The 22968-nt window shown below is 43.8% G+C and overlaps 1 protein-coding gene and 1 pseudogene across 2 annotated transcripts; both read left to right on the top strand.

Annotated features, from left to right (window-relative positions):
• The first annotated feature begins 517 nt into the window (after positions 1 to 517).
• Positions 518 to 15834, top strand: hce2l2 (high choriolytic enzyme 2-like 2). Its single transcript, XM_084161664.1, has 9 exons — positions 518 to 795; positions 887 to 929; positions 1001 to 1066; positions 6606 to 6758; positions 14691 to 14808; positions 15001 to 15179; positions 15276 to 15357; positions 15452 to 15576; positions 15739 to 15834. Exons 1-9 carry the CDS (start codon positions 715 to 717, stop codon positions 15756 to 15758), a joined length of 867 nt encoding a protein of 288 aa, XP_084017790.1. The 5' UTR covers positions 518 to 714; the 3' UTR covers positions 15759 to 15834.
• Positions 15835 to 15901: 67 nt separating this feature from the next.
• Positions 15902 to 21631, top strand: LOC311128773 (high choriolytic enzyme 2-like; annotated as a pseudogene). The gene is made up of 6 exons: positions 15902 to 15999; positions 17248 to 17414; positions 17873 to 17990; positions 18230 to 18407; positions 19095 to 19176; positions 21499 to 21631. The product of its transcript is annotated as a high choriolytic enzyme 2-like (transcript).
• Positions 21632 to 22968: the final 1337 nt, after the last annotated feature.

Below are 22968 nucleotides of genomic sequence, written 5' to 3'. Positions count from 1 at the left end.
TCTCTTGCTGCGCAAGCCCCATTAATATTAACTATAAGTCAGAAATAATTGGTACAATATCTAATGTGTGGCTGATTTCGCAAGACACATTAACTAACTGAAACAAGACACATTAACTAACTGAAACAAGACACATTAACTAACTGAAACAAGACACATTAACTAACTGAAACAAGACACATTAACTAACTGAAACAAGACACATTAACTAACTGAAAGGAGACACATTAACTAACTGAAACAAGACACATTAACTAACTGAAACAAGACACATTAACTAACTGAAATGAGCCACATTAACTAACTGAAACGAGAGACATTAACTAACTGAAATGAGCCACCTAGGATTATTCCGTTGGTAACCGGTTTATAATAGCGATAAGGCTTATCCACTCCGTGTTGCGTCAGGCGAATGAACAGCCCTTAGCCGTGGTATATTGGTCATATACCACACCCCCTCTGGCCTTGTTGCTTAATCATACCACTCCAAAGCTGGAGTCATTATCATTATGCAGACAGACATGACTCTACGGTGCTGAATGATGTTGCTGTTTACGAGGCGTGTCCCACCAAGCCCTGAACTGGAATACCGGTTATTATGTTAAACAACAGGTTGAAGGCTCTACAATTAGGTTGTAATGCTTTCTAAAGTTATCCCTAGAAGCTGCTGTATATAAGGCTGATGCCAGCAGTACTCAACATTTCCTGATTCCCATGATGGACCTGACTGTGACGACCCTGCTGTCCATGGTGGTTTCCGTCTGTACTACCTGTGCCTGGGCCATACCTGCTCAGGTAAACACTACTGCAACTACAACCTGTTGGAACCCAAACTGTTTCATCTAGAGTTTTTACAATGAAAATGATATTTTGCTCTATTTGGTAGAGTTCCTCAACGAGCTCCAAAAGAGTCCCCAGGAGTTATTCAGGTAAACAACACACATATTACTCAACATTTCATAATACGAGAATACCACGATTAACATCTTTTATGTTTTAGATGATCACATTGTACACAGTGAGATGACGGCAATGGATCAAATCATGGAGGCCAATGAGTTCCAAGGTAAGAAAACCCTTCATCTTTTGCTAAAGGTCTACAGCCTTCCGCTAGTCAGAGCAGTTCTCAGAGGACTAATCACGTGACTGGTGACGCATCGCACTTCCGCATTGTCTCGTACTACTGTAGTGTTTGTTGCTACTTGGCTACCTGCCAAACCTTTGAGCTTTTTACTCTTAATAACTAAATAACTTAAAACTCTGTATTTAACAAGTTTAGCAGAAGTGAGGAGGAAGTCAGAAACTCTGCCGTCTTTCTAGAGCTCCGACTTTGGAGGACCAATGGCGGAAGCGGAAGCTTTGTGCGATTTTGTTGCCGTGACTACAGTTGGTGAGGATGGTGAAGAAGAGTGGAGTAAAAATGGCTAAAGGTGGTTGGAGTGTTGGAGTGTTGGGTTGGAGTGTTGGGTTGGAGTGTTGGGTTGGAGTGTTGGGTTGGAGTGTTGGTTGGAGTGTTGGTTGGAGTGTTGGGTTGGAGTGTTGGGTTGGAGTGTTGGGTTGGAGTGTTGGTTGGAGTGTTGGGTTGGAGTGTTGGGTTGGAGTGTTGGGTTGGAGTGTTGGGTTGGAGTGTTGGGTTGGAGTGTTGGGTTGGAGTGTTGGTTGGAGTGTTGGGTTGGAGTGTTGGGTTGGAGTGTTGGTTGGAGTGTTGGTTTGGAGTGTTGGTTTGGAGTGTTGGTTGGAGTGTGGTTTGGAGTGTCGGTTTGGAGTGTTGGTTTGGAGTTGTCACGCCCTGACCTCTAGAACTCTAGTTAGTTTGGTCAGGGTGTGCATGTTTAGTTCTAGGTTGTTGTATTTCTATGTTTGGCCGGGTATGATTCCCAATCAGAGGCAGCTGTCGCTCGTTGTCTCTGATTGGGGATCATACTTAGGCAGCCTGGATGCAGTCCTTGTTTGTGGGATCTTGTTCCTGTTCGGCTGGTCCTCTGTAGCTCAGCTGGTAGAGCACGGCGCTTGTAACGCCAGGGTAGTGGGTTCGATCCCCGGGACCACCCATACACAAAAATGTGTGCACGCATGACTGCTAAATGGCATATTATTATTATTATTATTATATTATTTGTATAGCCCATAGGACTTTCACGTTGTTTTGTATGTTTATTCTATATAATAAGCATGTACGCTTTTCACGCTGCACCTTGGTCCGACCCGTCTCTCAACGTGGGTGACAGGAGTGTTGGTTTGGAGTGTGATTCACAAGCAAGGATGTTTTTTTGGGGTCTGGAAGATGGTGAAGGACGAACTGGGAAAAGTGGAACCGGTCAGAGACCAGGAGCTGTATGATGTTGATTTTGTGTGTGTCAAAAGCGTAAAAGGAGAAAGCTCTGTGGCTCAACAAGATGGCGACGTATGATGTTTTCAGAGTAGGGCACCGGTTAAAGGTGTCATCTCTGGTGTCTCGTTGGACATAGAGGCTGTGTGGTTTAGGGTTAACATTCTAGGAGGGGTAGACGCACGTCGCTTCAATCACATGATAGACGGAAAGAAGGAGCAAAGCCTGTCAGTTTTACTGTCGTTTGATGAAATTGTTCTCCCAACTTAGTTAAAACTTCGGTTTTGTATTTTTATTTAACCAGGTAAGCCAGTTGAGAACAAGTTCTCATTTACAACTGCGACCTGGCCAAGATAAAGCAAAGCAGTGTTATAAAAACAACAACACAGAGTTACATATGGGGTAAAAACAAAACATAAAGTCAAAAATACAACAGAAAATCTATATACAGTGTGTGCAAATGTAGCAAGTTATGGAGGTAAGGCAATAAATAGGCCATAGTGCAAAATAATTACAATTTAGTATTAACACTGGAATGATAGATGTGCAGAAGATGATGTGCGAATCGAGATACTGGGGTGCAAATGAGCAAAATAAATAACAATATGGGGATGAGGTAGTTGGGTGGGCTAATTACAGATGGGCTGTGTACAGGTGCAGTGATCGGTAAGCTGCTCTGACAACTGATGTTAAAGTTAGTGAGGGAGATAAGAGTCTCCAGCTTCAGAGATTTTTGCAGTTCGTTCCAGTCATTTGCAGCAGAGAACTGGAAGGAATGGCGGCCAAAGGAGGTGTTGGCTTTGGGGATGACCAGTGAGATATACCTGCTGGAACGCAGACTACGGGTGGGTGTTGCTATGGTGACCAATGAGCTAAGATAAGGCGGGGATTTGCCTAGCAGAGATTTATAGACGACCTGGAGCCAGTGGGTTTGGCAACAAATATGTAGTGAGGGCCAGCCAACGAGAGCGTACAGGTCACAATGGTGGGTAGTATATGGGGCTTTGGAGACAAACCGGATGGCACTGTGATAGACTACATCCAATTTGCTGAGTAGAGTGTTGGAAGCTATTTTGTAAATGACATCGCCGAAGTCAAGGATCGGTAGGATAGTCAGTTTTACGAGGGCATGTTTGGCAGCATGAGTGAAGGAGGCTTTGTTGCGAAATAGGAAGCCGATTCTAGATTTAACTTTGGATTGGAGATGCTTAATGTGAGTCTGGAAGGAGAGTTTACAGTCTAACCAGACACCTAGGTATTTGTAGTTGTCCACATATTCTAAGTCAGACCCGCCGAGAGTAGTGATTCTAGTCGGGCGGGCGGGTGCAAGCAGCGTTCGATTGAAGAGCATGCATTTAGTTTTACTAGCGTTTAAGAGCAGTTGGAGGCTACGGAAGGAGTGTTGTATGGCATTGAAGCTCGTTTGGAGGTTTGTTAACACAGTGTCCAATGAAGGGCCAGATGTATACAAAATGGCGTAGAGGTGGATCTGAGAGTCACCAGCAGCAAGAGCGACATCATTGATATACACAGAGATTAGAGTCGGCCCGAGAATTGAACCATGTGGCACCCCCATAGAGACTGCCAGAGGTCCAGACAACAGGCCCTCCGATTTGACACATTGAACTATATTTGAGAAGTAGTTGGTGAACCAGGCGAGGCAGTCATTTGAGAAACCAAGGCTATTTAGTCTGCCAATAAGAATGTGATGATTGACAGTGTCGAAAGCCTTGGCCAGGTCGATGAAGATGGCTGCACAGTACTGTCTTTTATCGATCGCGGTTATAATATCGTTTAGGACCTTGAGCGTGGCTGAGGTGCACCCATGACCAGCTCGGAAACCGGATTGCATATCGGAGAAGGTACAATGGGATTCGAAATGGTCGGTGATCTGTTTGTTAACTTGGCTTTCAAATACTTTCGAAAGGCAGGGCAGGATGGATATAGGTCTGTAACAGTTTGGATCTAGAGTGTCACCCCCTTTGAAGAGGGGGATGACCGCGGCAGCTTTCCAATCTCTGGGGATCTCAGATGATACGAAAGAGAGGATGAACAGGCTAGTAATAGGGGTTGCGACAATTTCGGCTGCTAATTTTAGAAAGAAAGGGTCCAGATTGTCTAGCCCAGCTGATTTTTAGGGGTCCAGATTTTGCAGCTCTTTCAGAACATCAGCTATCTGAATTTGTGTGAAGGAGAAGCGGGGGGGGGGGCATGGGCAAGTTGCAGCGGAGGGTGCAGAGCTGGTGGCCGGGGTAGGGGTAGCCAGGTGGAAAGCATGGCCAGCCGTAGCAAAATGCTTATTGAAATTCTTGATTATCGTAGATTTATCGGTGGTGACAGTGTTTCCTAGCCTCAGTGCAGTGGGCAGCTGGGAGGAGGTGCTCTTATTCTCCATGGACTTTACAGTGTCCCAAAACCTTTTGGAGTTAGTGCTACAGGATGCAAATTTCTGTTTTAAAAAGCTAGCCTTTGCTTTACTAACTGATTGTGTATATTTGTTCCTGACTTCCCTGAAAAGTTTCATATCGCTAGGGCTGTTCGATGCTAATGCAGTACACCACAGGATGTTTTTGTGCTGGTCAAGGGCAGTCAAGTCTGGGGTGAACCAGGGGCTATATCTGTTCTTAGTTCTGAATTTTTTGAATGGGGCATGCTTATTTAAGATGGAGAGGAAAGCACTTTTGAAGAACATCCAGGCATCCTCTACTGACGGAATGAGGTCAATATCCATCCAGGATACCCGGGCCAGGTCAATTAGAAAGGCCTGCTCGCTGAAGTGTTTTAGGGAGCGTTTGACAGTGATGAGGGGTGGTCGTTTGACCGCGGAGATATGAGGTGAGACCGTATGTACAGAAGGTCGTAGTCAGATGAAGCATGTTGCTGTAATTGTGATGGGAATCACGTTCCTGAGTTCCCGGAGCGCAAGGATGAAGGAGGTTGCAGTAGCTAGAATCAGGGCTATCCAGCAGGTCTCCTATGTGGAGGCAGTGAAAATAGGTGAATGAGTGAGTAGAGAGGAGATGGTAGTGGATGTCCCACAGTCTGCCATGCAGGAGAAGGATCCCAACAAACTAACAGTGAAGAAAATAGACTTTGTTGCGTTTATAGTGCAAGTGATAAATTGCGTGTTAAATTAGTCAAACTAATAAAAAAATCTAAGAAGCTAGACATCATCATCACATATTCATTGTGAAGGTGGCAAATAGATTTCTGGATCTCCAGGACTTTACAGCCGAAATGTTACAGGGAGTACAGAATGAAGAGGTTCCCCACTCCCAGGTTCCTGAGCCTGTGTAGGGATCTGAATAGACATTTAAATCCGACTGAAAGAGTACAGTTTAGATTTTGTTTGAAATTCAGGGTCAGTTATTAAGAGAATATAGTGGTATAGATAGAGAATATAGTGGTATAGATAGAGAATATAGTGGTATAGATAGAGAATATAGTGGTATAGATAGAGAATATAGTGGTATAGATAGAGAATATAGTGGTATAGATAGAGAATATAGTGGTATAGATAGGTCGTGATCGGCAGTAGGTGGCGGTGTATGCCTCTGTTAGTTGGTTACGGTCCGCCAATAAAAACTCAAAGAAGAAGTTTAGCAACGTCTTAGTTTTGGCCTCTAAACTTTTTTAATTCAACTTTTTCACCGCGGACACTTTATCTGGACATGGATCTGCAGGACACTTTATCTGGACATAGATTTGCAGGACCTCCTCCGGCCCAAAAAAGCTAAGTAACATTATGCCTTCTCATGGTAGCCGCTGTACTCATAATATACAGGAGAACTATCGCCTTATGGTGAGGATAGCCAGGTCTACCATGTCTGGCCACTCTACCATAAAGGCCTGATTGGTGGAGTGCTGCAGAGATGGTTGTCCTTCTGGAAGGTTCTCCCATCTCCACAGAGGAACTCTGGAGCTCTGTCAGATTGACCATCCCTTTCCCTTTCTAGGGAGTTTTTCCTAGCCACGGTGCTTCTACATCTGCATTGCTGCTGTTTGGGGTTTTAGGCTGGGTTTCTGTATAGCACTTTGTGACATCTGCTGATGTAAAAAGGGCTTAATAAAATACATGTGACTTGATTTGATACTTAGTACATGTAGACAGGGCTTTATAAATACATGGGATTTGATTTGATACTTAGTAGATGTAGACAGGGCTTTATAAATACATTTGATTTGATACTTGTAGACAGGGCTGACCTATGTTGGCCACTCTGTATGGTGTTTTATGGGCTGAGTCCCCATGTTGTGTTGTCTCTGCCTTCCCTAGCTGCCCAGGTTCCAGACGGCACTAGTTTCAGGGAAGGAGATATCGCTGTGACCACCGGGAGGCGCTCTAAGGCCTGTTTCGCACGCAGCTGTCTGTGGTCCAAGTCAGTGGACGGACACGTCTACATCGCATACAGGCTGTCCTTGGACTACAGTAAGTTACCCGCAGTGTTTCAGATATGGGCTGTTGGTCCTCTACCTTTCTACTAATATATATATATATATATACACATACATACACACACACACACTACCGTTCAAAAGTTTGGGGTCACTTAGACATTTCCTTGAGTTTGAATAGGAAATGTAGCAAAATGAATAGGAAATGTAGTCATTGACAAGGTTAGAAATAATGATTTTTAATTGAACTAATAATTGTGTCCTTCAAACTTTGCTTTCATCAAAAAATCTTCAATTTGCAGCAATTACAGCCTTGCAGACCTTTGGCATTCTAGTTGTGAATTTGTTGAGGTAATCTGAAGAGATTTCACCCCATGCTACATGAAGCACCTCCCACAAGATGGATTGGCTTGATGGGCACTTCTTACGTACCATACGGCCAAGCTGCTCCCACAACAGCTCAATAGGGTTGAGATCCGGTGACTGTGCTGGCCACTCCATTATAGACAGAATACCAGCTGACTGCTTCTTCCCTAAATAGCTATTGCTTAGTTTGGAGCTGTGCTTTGTTTCATTGTCCTGTTGTAGGAGGAAATTGGCTCCAATCAAGCGCCGTCCACAGGGTATGGCATGGCGTTGCAAAATGGAGTGATAGCCTTCCTTCTTCAAGATCCCTTTTACCCTGTACAAATCTCCCACTTTACCACCACCAAAGCACCCCCAGACCATCACATTGCATCCACCATGCTTGACAGATGGCATCAAGCAATCCTCCAGCATCTTTTCATTTGGTCTGCGTCTCACAAATGTTATTTGTGATCCAAACACCTCAAACTTCGATTTGTCTGTCCATAACACTTTTCCCCAATCTTCCTCTGTCCAGTGTCTGTGTTCTTTTGCCCATCTTAATCTTTTATTTTTATTAGCCAGTCTGAGATATGTCTTTTTCTTTGCAACTCTGCCTAGAAGGTCAGCATCCCGGAGTCGCCTCTTCACTGTTGACGTTGAGACTGGTGTTTTGCGGGTACTATTTAATGAATCTGCCAGTTGAGGATCTGTGAGGCGTCTGTTTCTCAAACTAGACACTCGAATGTATTTGTCCTCTTGCTCAGTTGTGCACCGGGGCCTCCCACTCCTCTTTCTATTCTGGTTTGTGCTGTTCTGTGAAGGGAGTAGTACACAGCGTTGTACGAGATCTTCAGTTTCTTGGCAGTTTCTTGCATGGAATAGCCTTCATTTCTCAGAACAAGAATAGACTGACAAGTTTCAGAAGAAAGTTATTTGTTTCTGGCCATTTTGAGCCTGTAATTGAACCCACAATTGCTGATGCTCCAGATACTCAACTAGTCTCAAGAAGGCCAGTTTTATTGCTTCTTTAATCAGCACAAGAGTTTTCAGCTGTGCTAACATAATTGCAAAGGGGTTTTCTAATGATCAATTAGCCTTTTTAAAATGATAAACTTGGATTAGCAAACACAACGTGCCATTGGAACACAGGACTGACGGTTGCTGATAATGGACCTCTGTACGCCTATGTAGATATTCCATTAAAAATCAGCCATTTCCAGCTACAATAGCCATTTACAACATGAACAATGTCTACACTATTTCTGATCAATTTGATGTTATTTTAATAGACAAAAAAATTGATTTTCTTTCGAAAACAAGGACATTTCTAAGTGACCAAAACTTTTGAACGATAGTGTACATACACCTGTTCTGAAAGGCCCCAGAGTCTGCAACACCACTAAGCAAGGGGCACCACCAAGCAAGGGGCACCACCAAGCAAGGGGCACCACCAAGCAAGGGGCACCACCAAGCAAATGGCACCATGAAGACCAAGGAGCTCTCCAAACAGGTCAGGGACAAAGTTGTGGAGGAGTACAGATCAGGGTTGGGTTATACAAAAATATCAGAAACTTTGAACATCCCACGGAGCACCATTAAATCCATTATTAAAAAATGGAAAGAATATGGCACCACAACAAACCTGCCAAGAGAGGGCCACCCACCAAAACTCATGGACCAGGCAAGGAGGGCATTAATCCGAGGCAACAAAGAGACCAAAGATAACCCTGAAGGAGCTGCAAAGCTCCACAGTGGAGATTGGAGTATCTGTCCATAGGACCACTTTAAGCCGTACACTCCACAGAGCTGGGCTTTACGGAAGAGTGGCCAGTTAAAATCCATTGCTTTAACGAAAGAAATCGGCAAACACGTTTGGTGTTCGCCAAAAGCCATGTGGGAGACTCCCCAAACATATGGAAGAAGGTACTCTGGTCAGATGACACTAAAATTGAGCTTTTTGGCCATCAAGGAAAATGCTATGTCTGGCGCAAACCCAACACCTCTCATCACCCCGAGAACACCATCCCCACAGTGAAGCATGGTGGTGGCAGCATCATGCTGTGGGGATGTTTTTTATCGGCAGGGACTGAGAAACTGGTCAGAATTGAAGGAATGATTCTTGAGGGAAACCTGTTTCAGTCTTCCAGAGATTTGAGACTGGGACGGAGGTTCACCTTCCAGCAGGACAATGACCCTAAGCATACTGCTAAAGCAACACTTGAGTGGTTTAAGGGGAAACATTTAAATGTCTTGGAATGGCCTAGTCTTAGCCCAGACCTCAATCCAATTGAGAATCTGTGGTATGACTTCAAGATTGCTGTACACCAGCGGAACCCATCCAACTTGAAGGAGCTGGAGCAGTTTTGCCTTGAAGAATGGGCAAAAATCCCAGTGGCTAGATGTGCCAAGGTTATAGAGACATACCCCAAGAGACTTGCAGCTGTAATTGCTGCAGAAGGTGGCTCTACAAAGTATTGACTTTGGGGGGGTGAATAGTTATGCACGCTCAAGTTTTCTGTTTTTTTGTCTTGTTTGTTTCACAATAAAAAATATTTTGCATCTTCAAAGTGGTAGGCATGTTGTGTAAATCAAATGATACAAAATCCATTTTAATTCCAGGTTGTAAGGCAACAAAATAAGAAAAATGCCAAGGGGGTTCAACCAGCTTCACCTGGAATGCTTTTCCAACAGTCTTAAAGGAGTTCCCACATATGCTGAGCACTTGTTGGCTGCTTTTCCTTCACTCTGCCGTCCGACTCATCCCAAACCATCTCAATTGGATTGAGGTCTGGGGATTATGGAGGCCAGGTCATCTGATGCAGCACTCCATCACTCTGCTTCTTGGTAAAATAGCCCTTACACAGCCTGGAGGTGTGTTTGGTCATTGTCCTGTTGAAAAACAAATGATATTCCCACTAAGCCCAAACCAGATGGAATGGTGTTTCGCTGCAGAATTCTGTGGTAGCCATGCTGGTTAATTGTGCCTTGAATTCTAAATAAATCACTGACAGTGTCACCAGCAAAGCACCCCCACACCATAACACCTCCTCCTTTGGACTCCAGAACAAAGGACACATTTCCACCGGTCTAATGTCCATTGCTCGTGTTTCTTGGCCCAAGCAAGTCTCTTCTTATTATTGGTGTCCTTTAGTAGTGGTTTCTTTGCAGCAATTCGACCATGAAGGCCTGATTCACACAGTCCCCTCTGAACAGTTGATGTTGAGATGTGTCTGTGACTTGAACTCTGTGAAGCATTTATTTGGGCTGCAATTTCTGAGGCTGGTAACTCTGATGAACTTATCCTCTGCAGCAGAGGTAACTCTGGGTCTTCCATTCCTGTGGCGGTCCTCATGAGAGCCAGTTTCATCATAGCGCTTTCACCAAATAGGGCTATCTTCTGTATACCCCCCCCCCTACCTTGTCACAACACAACCGATTGGCTCAAACTTATTAAGAAGTAAATAAATTCCATAAATTAACTTTTAACAAGGCACACCTGTTAATTGAAATGCATTCCAGGTGACTACCTCATGAAGCTGGTTGAGAGAATGCCAAGAGTGTGCAAAGCTGTCATCAAGGCAAAGGGTGGCTATTTGAAGAATCTCAAACATTAAAATATATTTTGATTTGTTTAACACTTTTCTGGTGTTGATTCCATATGTGTAATTTCATAGAAAACAGTAAAAATAAAGAAAAACCCTTGAATGAATAGGTGTTCTAAAACGAGAGAGAGAGAGAGAGAGAGAGAGAGAGAGAGAGAGAGAGAGAGAGAGAGAGAGAGAGAGAGAGAGAGAGAGAGAGAGAGAGAGAGAGAGAGAGAGAGAGAGAGAGAGAGAGAGAGAACCTTGGGAAAATCCTCTGCATTATCATTAACAGCAGACTAGTTCATTTCCTCAGTGAAAACAATGTACTGAGCAAATGTCAAATAGGCTTTTTACCAAATTACCGTACGACAGACCACGTATTCACCCTGCACACCCTAATTGACAAACAAACAAACCAAAACAAAGGCAAAGTCTTCTCATGCTTTGTTGATTTCAAAAAAGCTTTTGACTCAATTTGGCATGAGGGTCTGCTATACAAATTGATGGAAAGTGGGGTTGGGGGAAAAACATATGACATTATAAAATCCATGTACACAAACAACAAGTGTGCGGTTAAAATTGGCAAAAAACATACACATTTATTTCCACAGGGCCGTGGGGTGAGACAGGGATGCAGTTTAAGCCCCACCCTCTTCAACATATATATCAATGAATTGGCGAGGGCACTAGAACAGTCTGCAGCACCCGGCCTCACCCTACTAGAATCTGAAGTCAAATGTCTTCTGTTTGCTGACGATCTGGTGCTTCTGTCACCAACCAAGGAGGGCCTACAGCAGCACCTAGATCTTCTGCACAGATTCTGTCAGACCTGGGCCCTGACAGTAAATCTCAGTAAGACAAAAATAATGGTGTTCCAAAAAAGGTCCAGTTGCCAGGACCACAAATACAAATTCCATCTAGACACCGTTGCCCTAGAGCACACAAAAAACTATACATACCTCGGCCTAAACATCAGCGCCACAGGTAACTTCCACAAAGCTGTGAACGATCTGAGAGACAAGGCAAGAAGGGCCTTCTATGCCATCAAAAGGAACATAAAATTTGACATACCAATTAGGATCTGGCTAAAAATACTTGAATCAGTTATAGAACCCATTGCCCTTTATGGTTCTGAGGTCTGGGGTCCGCTCACCAACCAAGAATTCACAAAATGGGACAAACACCAAATTGAGACTCTGCATGCAGAATTCTGCAAAATCATCCTCCGTGTACAACGTAAAACACCAAATAATGCATGCAGAGCAGAATTAGGCCAATACCCGCTAATTATCAAAATCCAGAAAAGAGCCGTTAAATTCTATAACCACTTAAAAGGAAGCGATTCCCAAACCTTCCATAACAAAGCCATCACCTACAGAGAGATGAACTTGGAGAAGAGTCCCCTAAGTAAGCTTGTCCTGGGGCTCTGTTCACAAACACAAACAGACCCCACACAGCCCCAGGACAACAACAACAACAACAACACAACTAGACCCAACCAAATCATGAGAAAACAAAAAGAGAATTACTTGACACATTGGAAAGAACAAACAAAAAAACAGAGCAAACTAGAATGCTATTTGGCCCTAAACAGAGAGTACACAGTGGCAGAATACCTGACCACTGTGACTGACCCAAACTTAAGGAAAGCTTTGACTATGTACAGACTCAGTGAGCATAGCCTTGCTATTGAGAAAGGCCGCCGTAGGCAGACCTGGCTCTCAAGAGAAGACAGGCTATGTGCACACTGCCCACAAAATGAGGTGGAAACTGAGCTGCACTTCCTAACCTCCTGCCAAATGTATGACCATATTAGAGACACATATTTCCCTCAGATTACAGCGATCCACAAAGAATTCGAAAACAAACCCAATTTTGATAAACTCCCTTATCTACTGGGTGAAAAACCACAGTGTGCCATCACAGCTGCAAGATTTGTGACCTGTTGCCACAAGAAAAGGGCAACCAGTGAAGAACAAACACCATTGTAAATACAACCCATATTTATGTTTATTTATTTTCCTATTTGTACTTTAACTATTTGCACATTGTTACAACACTGTATATATACATAATATGACATTTGAAATGTCTTTATTCTTTTGAAACTTCTGAGTGTAATGTTTACTGTTCATATTTATTGTTTATTTCACTTTTGTTTACTATCTACTTCACTTGCTTTGGCAATGTTAACACACGTTTCCCATGCCAATAAAGCCCTTAAATTGAAATTGAATTGAAATTGAGAGACAGAGAGAGAGAGAGAGAGAGAGAGAGAGAGGATATACAGTGGGGAAAAAAAGTATTTAGTCAGCCACCAATTGTGCAAGTTCTCCCACTTAAAAAGATGAGAGAGGCCTGTAATTTTCATCATAGGTACACGTCAACTATGACAGACAAAATGAGAAAAAAAAATCCAGAAAATCACATTGTAGGATTTTTTATGAATTTATTTGCAAATTATGGTGGAAAATAAGTATTTGGTCAATAACAAAAGTTTCTCAATACTTTGTTATATACCCTTTGTTGGCAATGACACAGGTCAAACATTTTCTTTAAGTCTTCACAAGGTTTTCACACACTGTTGCTGGTATTTTGGCCCATTCCTCCTCGCTGGGCAACACAGACTTTCAACTCCCTCCAAAGATTTTCTATGGGGTTGAGATCTGGAGACTGGCTAGGCCACTCCAGGACCTTGAAATGCTTCTTACGAAGCCACTCCTTTGTTGCCCGGGCGGTGTGTTTGGGATCATTGTCATGCTGAAAGACCCAGCCACGTTTCATCTTCAATGCCCTTGCTGATGGAAGGAGGTTTTCACTTAAAATCTCACGATACATGGCCCCATTCATTCTTTCCTTTACACGGATCAGTCGTCCTGGTCCCTTTGCAGAAAAACAGCCCCAAAGCATGATGTTTCCACCCCCATGCTTCACAGTAGGTATGGTGTTCTTTGGATGCAACTCAGCATTCTTTGTCCTCCAAACACGACGAGTTGAGTTTTTACCAAAAAGTTCTATTTTGGTTTCATCTGACATTCTCCCAATCCTCTTCTGGATCATGCAAATGCACTCTAGCAAACTTCAGACGGGCCTGGACATGTACTGGCTTAAACAGAGGGACACGTCTGGCACTGCAGGATTTGAGTCCCTGGCGGCGTAGTGTGTTACTGATGGTAGGCTTTGTTACTTTGGTCCCAGCTCTCTGCAGGTCATTCACTAGGTCCCCCCGTGTGGTTCTGGGATTTTTGCTCACCGTTCTTGTGATCATTTTGACCCCACGGGGTGAGATCTTGCGTGGAGCCCCAGATCGAGGGAGATTATCAGTGGTCTTGTATGTCTTCCATTTCCTAATAATTGCTCCCACAGTTGATTTCTTCAAACCAAGCTGCTTACCTATTGCAGATTCAGTCTTCCCAGCCTGGTGCAGGTCTACAATTTTGTTTCTGGTGTCCTTTGACAGCTCTTTGGTCTTGGCCATAGTGGAGTTTGGAGTGTGACTGTTTGAGGTTGTGGACAGGTGTCTTTTATACTGATAACAAGTTCAAACAGGTGCCATTAATACAGGTAACGAGTGGAGGACAGAGGAGCCTCTTAAAGAAGAAGTTACAGGTCTGTGAGAGCCAGAAATCTTGCTTGTTTGTAGGTGACCAAATACTTATTTTCCACCATCATTTGCAAATAAATTCATAAAAAATCCTACAATGTGATTTTCTGGAAAAAAAAATCTCAATTTGTCTGTCATAGTTGACGTGTACCTATGATGAAAATTACAGGCCTCTCTCATCTTTTTAAGTGGGAGAACTTGCACAATTGGTGGCTGACTAAATACGTTTTTCCCCCACTGTAGTTGGTCCTGTACCTTTACACTAATATGTTGTGTGTGTGTATATATATATATATATATATACTATGTGGGCTGGAGGTGAATATTCACACAATAGGGATGTTTTGTTGACTGATTTAACTTCTTCTCCATCTTCTCCTCCTCATTCTTCTTCTTCTTCTTGAATGTGTTTCTCCCTTTCCCTCCACAGGTGATTTGGATGAGAGGATAATCAAGTCTGGTATGGAGAAGGTGGAGAGAGGAACCTGTGTGCGTTTTGTTCCATGGACGCATCAGCGGGACTTCCTGGATATCCAGCCTAAGTCAGGGTGAGAGAAGAACCACTTTGTAATGTGATGATGAGTTTGTCTGAATCTATGAATCGATGGTCCTTATTCCCTATGTAGTGCACTACTTCTGGTCATAGATTTCTGTGAGACATAGTGTGGCATTACAGACGCCCCTTGTCTCCCCTTTTAGATACTGTGTGTACTGTTGTTGTTGTTGTTGTTGCTGTTTAGGTGTTGGTCGTACCTAGGGCAGCGTGGTGGCAGACAGACTGTATCTCTACAGTCTCCTGACTGTATGTGGTCTGGGGTGGCCTCCCACGAACTCATGCATGCCCTGGGCTTTGTGCACGAACATTCGCGCGCCGACCGGGACAACTATGTCACTGTCCTGTGGGAGAACATCGGGAAGGGTGAGACAGACGTGAGGCTGTTGACACTATGGTTGGGGTCGTTTTTAATGTTCATTCGGTATATTCAATCAACTGAAATGTGTTCTCCGGCAACAGATCGCGTACGGAACTTTGAGAAGTTCAAAACCAACAATCTGGACACTCCTTATGACTACGGCTCGATCATGCACTTTGGAATGTATGTAGCAAGGAAGTTATTTCATTAACTCACTATTATCAGATGGAGTTATATGTGAAGGTAGTCTTACGATGCCGTTTCTGTGTAAATCCAGGTATGCCTATTCAGAAGATGGAGATCCGACCATCATCGCTAAGAGGGACAACCGGAACATTCTGGGGCAGAGGACCGGTCTCAGTGAACTGGACAAGATGAAGATTAACAAACTCTACAACTGTGGTTGGTAGCAAACAATATTTCCTTCACATTTGAGGCAAAGTTATTTTTTTAAATGAGTTATTATTTTGTATTCGTTTTCAAAGGTTGTCAATATAGAACAAAGGTATGATCACTAGATGTGTCCTCATGACCTTTCTGATTCCTCTCTCTCACTTTTGACAGAAACCCTGGAGGATTATTAATCAAACAGTGAAACATCCCACTGAATACAATCTCTGGTGTCAGATAAATGGAGCATTTAAATAAAGATTGATTGACAACTTTGGTAGCAGCTGTTCTTCTGTATATCACATCACATGTTGTTGTGTCACACAAAGTCTGAGAAATGACTGTTTACCTGTTTTTAATATATCAGTTCTGGGACAACACCTTTAAATGGCTCTCGTCTCTGAAAGTGCTGAATGTCCTGTGTAAAAGTACGGGGTATAGCTGGAGGACGTTGTTAAGTGCCATCAATGGATTTGTGTTAATGTCATAGGACGACACGAGGGGCAGACAAGGGATCAAAGTTCTGGGATATGATTCATCCTGTAACATCAGAACATGTAACCAATCAGTGCAGACCTCAGGAGGTGAGGGGGGGGGGGGGGGGGTTAGAGGTCTATATAGGTGTGGTGTTAGGACCTGTATCAGGATTAAAGATCGGTCTGGGACATGGAAGTCATGATCTCTCTAGGAATCATCTTGGGGTTGATGACCCAAACCTGCACTCTACCTATCCAGGTAAGCGCTGAATTAAGTTCAGAATGAATCTTACTGTAGAGGTCCTCTCTCACGTGATACTTTCTAAAAGGAACATTTATTACCACAGAATTCATCAGTGATGCAAGAAATGAAAAGGAGGTTGAGAAGAGAATACTCAGGTAAATTCTTGAAATGTTTCCATTAACTTGATTTTGTTTGTATTAACAGTTATTAACACTTATCTATTATCCTTTTAAAATAGAGGTGCTTAGAGGTCCAGAAGAAATGAATGCAATGGACAGGATCCTGAGATCCAATGGGAGTAAGTATAGTATTAGTTGCTTAGTTCGGGGTAGGAGTTTATAGGGAAGGAGATATACTGTGTTCGGGGTAGGAGTTTACAGGGAAGGAGATATACTGTATTTGGGGTAGGAGTTTACAGGGAAGGAGATATACTGTATTTGGGGTAGGAGTTTACAGGGAAGGAGATATACTGTACATGTATAATGTATGAAACCCTCCTCCAGCTCTGGATTCAGCTTGAAGGGCCTGGGCTCTGTCTGAAATGGCACGCTAATCTCTTTGGACCCTGGTCTAAAGTAGTGCACTATATAGGGAATAGGGTGCCATTCTCTGGTCTAAAGTAGTGCACTATATAGGGAATAGGGTGCCATTCTCTAGTCTATAGTAGAGCACTATATAGGGAATAGGGTGCCATTCTCTGGTCTAAAGTAGTGCACTAAATAGGGAATAGGGTGCCATTCTCTGGTCTAAAGTAGTGCACTATATAGGGAATAGGGTGCCATTCTCTGGTTTAAAGTAGTGCACTATATAGGGAATAGGGTGTCATTCTCTGTCTAAAGTAGTGCACTAAATAGGGAATAGGGTGCCATTTGGGACTCATTCCAGGTGTTTGTGAGAGGGACTGTAAGGGGTTTTAGTGCAGTACCGGTCAGCAGTAACGTGGTGATCATGTCTCTCTGCCAGGGCGGGGCAGCCTAGAGCCCGAGGCCTGTCCTTCAGGGAAGGAGACATTGCCAGCTCCTACAGCACACAGAGCCGCAGCGCCATAACCTGCCCTGGTAACTCCTGCCTCTGGCCCAAGGCAGTGGATGGATTTGTCTATGTCCCCTACATTATTTCTCCACAATATGGCAAGTCTCTGTTACATTCCTCTGTTTTGTCTAATTTATCCATGACAAGTATCTGTACATTGGTAGTAGGTAGCTATACATTTTACATTTTAGTCATTTAGCAGACGCTCTTATCCAGAGCGACTTACAGGAGCAATTAGGGTTAAGTGCCTTGCTTAAGGGCACATCGACAGATTTTTCACCTAGTCGGCTCTGGGATTAGAACCAGCGACCTTTCAGTTACTGGCACAACGCTCTTACCCACTAAGCTACCTGCCACCCCATACCTACTTAGCTATCACCAAGTATCTGTACATTGGTAGTAGGTGAATTAGGTAGCTATCACCAGTTGTAAAGTTAGACACTTCTTTATGACAAATTGTGAACTGATGTACACTAACTTCACACTTTTAATGTCAATCATTAGTTTGTGCTTAGTAGGCAATTAGTAACAGTCGGAGTTTAATTCTGATTGACAGATGACATGGATAGAATCACCATAGAGATGGGAATGCTGGACATCTTGTCTGAAACGTGTGTGAAGTTTGTTCCTCGCAGCCATGAAGCCAACTTCCTGGATATACAGCCCAGGTTTGGGTCAGTGTTGTATCTTATACGTTGGTTCGGAACTCCATGGACATATTCTAGGATACATTCTGAAAACATCTTGCTTCTAGTTCCAGTTGCTTCATGTAAGATATGCAGTGACAGCCTGGTCCCAGATCTGTTTGTGCTGTCTTGATAACTGTGGCAAGACAACACAAACAGACTTGGACCAGGCTAATCCAGTAATATTATGTTTTGCTGAATGTGTCTCTGCCTTTTCGTACCACTAGCTGCTGGTCATTCTGGGTAGGACTGAAGGAGCCCAGCCCCTCTCCCTGCAGTCCCCTGGGTGCATGTGGTCTGGCATCGCCTCCCATGAACTCATGCACGCTCTGGGCTTTGTGCACGAGCAGTCCCGCTCTGATCGGGATCACTATGTTTCTATTATATGGGAAAACATCATGCAGGGTCAGTGTCCTATCAATACTTAATCTGTGACATTTACATTTTAGTCATTTAGCAGACGCTCTTATCCAGAGCGACTTACACTAGTGAGTGCATATATTGTTCATACTTTTTCATACTGGTCCCCAGTGGGAATCGAACCCACAACCCTGGCATTGCCAGCGCCATGCTCTACCAACTGAGCCACACGGGATCCTCTCTCTCTCTCTCTCTCTCTCTCTCTCTCTCTCTCTCTCTCTCTCTCTCTCTCTCTCTCTCTCTCTCTCTCTCTCTCTCTCTCTCTCTCTCTCTCTCTCTCTCTCTCTCTCTCTTCTCTCTCTGTCTCTCTCTCTCTCTCTCTCTCTCTCTCTCTCTCTCTCTCTCTCTCTCTCTCTCTCTCTCTCTCTCTCTCTCTCTCTCTCTGTCTCTCTCTCTCTCCCTCTCTCTCTCCCTCTCTCTCTCTCTCTCTCTCTCTCTCTATCGCTCCCCCTCCCATTCTCTCTCTCTCTCTCTCTCTCTCTCTCTCTCTCTCTCTCTCTCTCTCTCTCTCTCTCTATCGCTCCCCCTCCCATTCTCTCTCTCTCTCTCTCTCTCTCTCTCTCTCTCTCTCTCTCTCTCTCTCTCTCTCTCTCTCTCTCTCTCTCTCTATTCATGTAATTACTGTACGTAGGATGACATATAGACTGAAATTATGTATGTCCCTATAAACAGGTCAGGTGCATAACTTTAAGAAGTACCAGACCAACAACCTCAATACTGTCTATGACTACAGCTCCATCATGCACTATGGCAGGTGAGTTGGTTTAGGGGGTGATAGACTATTCATTGGTCACTCACTTCTTGGGGCCAGCCTACAGGAAGTAGCTAAGATTGTGTTCTGAGGTTCCATTCTTTAAAATTGTTTAAAAAAATAATCCAATAAATTTTTTTTGTCACATGCGCCGAATACAACAGGTTTAGACTTTACCGTGAAATGCTTACTTACGATCCCTTTCCCAACAATTCAGAGTTAAAAAGTATGAAAATTGTAACACAAATATCAATAATGAGGCTATATACAAGGAGTAACGAGGTACCGAGTCAATGTGCAAGGAGGTTAAAACGATTTAGCATGGCCCCTCAGATCCTCAAAAAGGCACTACAGAGGGTGCTGCGGACGGCCCAGTACATCACTGGGGCTGAGCTCCCTGCCATCCAGGACCTCTATACCAGGCGGTGTCAGAGGAACGGCCAGACATTTTTCAAAGACCCCAGCCACCCAAGCCATAGACTGTTCTCTCTGCTACCACACGGCAAACGGTACCGGAGCGCCATGTCTACCGTTACACTGACTCCATGCACACTCACTGGACTCTACCCAAAACACTCACACAGGGAGTACAGCGGACACCCCTGTGGGGCCCCGTGTTCAGGGTCAGCGTGGTGGAGGTGATGTTACCTACCCTCACCACCTGGGGCGGCCCGTCAGAAAGTCCAGGATCCAGTTGTAGGGGGAGGTGTTCAGTCCCAGGGTCCCGAGCTTGGTGATGGGCTAGGAGGGCACTATGACGTTTAACACTAAGCTGTAGTCCATGAACAGCATTCTCACATAGGTATTCCTCTTATCTAGGTGGGTGAGGGCAGTGTGGAGTGCAATAGAGATTGCGTCGTCTGTGGATCTATTGTGGGTCCAGGGTGTCTGGGATGATGGCGTTGATGTGCGCCATGACCAGCCTTTCAAAGCATTTCATGGTTACAGATGTGAGTGCTACGGGACGATAGTCATTTAGGGAGGTTACCTTTGAGTTATTAGGAACAGGGACAATGGTGGTCTGCTTGAAACATGTTGGGATTACAGACTGGGACAAGGAGATGTTGAAAATGTCTGTGAAGACACTTGCCAGTGTGTCTGCCACACTTGTCTGTGCATGCTCTGAGAACGTGCCCTGATGTTTCCGCCTTGCTAGTGTTCACCTGTTTAAAATTCTTACTTACGTCGGCCACGGAGAGCGTGATCACAGCCATCCGGGACAGCAGGAGCTCTCATGCCTGGCTCAGTGTTGTTTGCTTCGAAGCAAGCATAGGAGGCATTCAGCTCGTCTAGGACGTTTGCGTCACTGGGCAACTCACTGCTGGGTTTCCCTTTGCAATCCGTAATATTCCGCAAACCCTGCCACATCTGACGAGCGTCGGAGCTGGTGTAGTAGGATTCTTAGTCCTATATTGACCTTTTCCACGTTTGATGGCTCGTTGAAGGTCATAGTGGGCTTTCTTGTAAGCGTCCATGACCGTGTCCGGTTCCTTGAAAGCGGTAGCTCTAGCCCGGTGCGGTTACTGCCTGTAATCCATGGTTATTGGTTATAGTAAGAACTGGTCACTGTGAAGCAGCACACCAGTTGTTGTTTACAAAGAGGGACACCCCTCCCCCTTTGGTTTTACCTGAGTCCGCTGTCCGGTCATGACGAAGCATGGAGAAACCCTAGAGTTTTATGTCCATATCAGCCAAGTTTCTGAAGATAATATTACAGCTTTTCACGTCCCGTTGGTAGGAAACTCTCGAACGGCGCTTATCCATCTTGTTCTCAAGTGACTGGACATTTGCCAATAAAACGGAGGGGAGTGACGGCCGATTTTCTCTGTATCTGAGCCTAAGAAGGACTCAAGTCCTCCTCCTGGATACCAGCCCTCCTCCCTCCAGCAGGGAAGTCTTATTTCTGTTCCATGGTTCGGTTCTAAGGTTGTGTTCTAATGTTCAGTTCTGAGGTTGTGTTCTAATGTTCAGTTCTAAGGTTGTGTTCTAATGTTCAGTTCTAAGGTTGTGTTCTAATGTTCAGTTCTAAGGTTGTGTTCTAATGTTCAGTTCTAAGGTTGTGTTCTAATGTTCAGTTCTAAGGTTGTGTTCTAATGTTCAGTTAAAAGGTTGTGTTCTAATGTTCAGTTCTGAGGTTGTGTTCTAATCTTCGGTTCTAAGGTTGTGTTCTAATGTTCAGTTCTAAGGTTGTGTTCTAATGTTCAGTTCTGAGGTTGTGTTCTAATGTTCAGTTCTAAGGTTGTGTTCTAATGTTCAGTTAAAAGGTTGTCATCTAATCTTCGGTTCTAAGGCTGTGTTCTTCTAAGGTTGCGATCTCTGATGCAGGTATGCCTTCTCAGAGGACGGTGGACCAACCATCATCCCCAAACCAGATCCCTACACTCCAATTGGTCAGCGAGATGGACCCAGTCGTCTGGACATACACAAGATAAACCTACTGTATGAATGTGGTACGTAGTTAACACCTTCACGATCTCAGTGTATATGACATCTTTAAATCTTTCTGAACAGTATGTTTTCATGGCATCACTAGTACAGTTCAGTGTTTGATTTTGTCCGCTAGGTGGCCTGGTGTAACTGGATGAAGAACTGTCAGAACAGAAGTCATATCCCATTTTTACTGACATATAAAAAAAGGACAATATATTTTAATTATGTTTATGAAACTTGAGATTGAGACACTGTCACGGTTTCGGCCGAGGCTGCTCCTTCTCCTTGTTCGGGCAGGCTTCGGCGGTCGTCGTCTCCGGAGTACTAGCTGCCACCGTTCGTTGTTTCTGTGTTTGTTTGGTTTGGTCTGTTTTGGTACACCTGTTTCTCATTTTGTCTTGATGATGTGTCCTTTAAGTTCTCGTTGGTTCTGTCTTGTGGTTGTGTGTAGTTGTTCCTTGTCAGCTGGTGCTTCCAGTCAGTTAGTGCTCTATTCTGTTTTAGATAGAGAGTCCGCACTTGTTGTGTGTGTTTGCTGTGGTGTGCATGTATACGTTGTGTGCGATATTGTTCTCGTGCCTCCGGCTCTGTTTGTAGCCGTTCTTTTTGTGGACTTTACTAAAGTATTTTTGGACTAGCATCTGTGTCCTGCATCTGATTCCTACACCACACCTACGCCTGCTCTGACAGACACGTCAATAAAGGTTGTTACTAGTGTTGTACAATGTGATTTAAAGTGTGAGATCTTGTATGGTCTTCATCACAACTGATGCACGTACTCTGTGTCTCCTGCATGACCATATAGGGATTCATGGGCAACCTCATTCAAGGGTTTTTCTTTATTTTTTACTGTTTTCTACATTGTAGAATAATAGTGAAGACATCAAAACTGTGAAATAACACATATGGAATCATGTAGTAACCAAAAAAGTGTTAAATTAAAATATATTTGAGATTTGAGATTCTTCAAATAGCCACCCTTCGCCTTGATGACAGCTTTGCACACTCTTGGCATTCTCTCAACCAGCTTCACCTGGAATGCTTTTCAATGAACAGGTGTGCCTTCTTAAAAGTTCATGTGTTATTTCATAGTTTTGATGTCTTCACTATTATTCTACAATGTAGAAAATAGTTTTTAAAAATCAAGAAAAACCCTTGAATGAGTAGGTGTGTCCAAACGTTTGACCGGTAGTGTATTTAAAAGGCACACAGTTAATGTTTGCCACATACTTGCCTTCTAAGACTGTCAATGATTGTTCCCCCATAACAATATCCAAATCTTAAATATGTCCAATTGATCCCATCTCTTGTTCTTGCATTTGATTTTATCACCTTTTTTTTTTTTTCCTTTTTTTGGGGGGGTAT

This window comes from Coregonus lavaretus (assembly GCF_964263955.1).
Source record: "Coregonus lavaretus genome assembly, chromosome: 5".
NCBI lineage: Eukaryota > Metazoa > Chordata > Actinopteri > Salmoniformes > Salmonidae > Coregonus > Coregonus lavaretus.
This window is presented reverse-complemented; position numbering and strand designations above follow the sequence as displayed.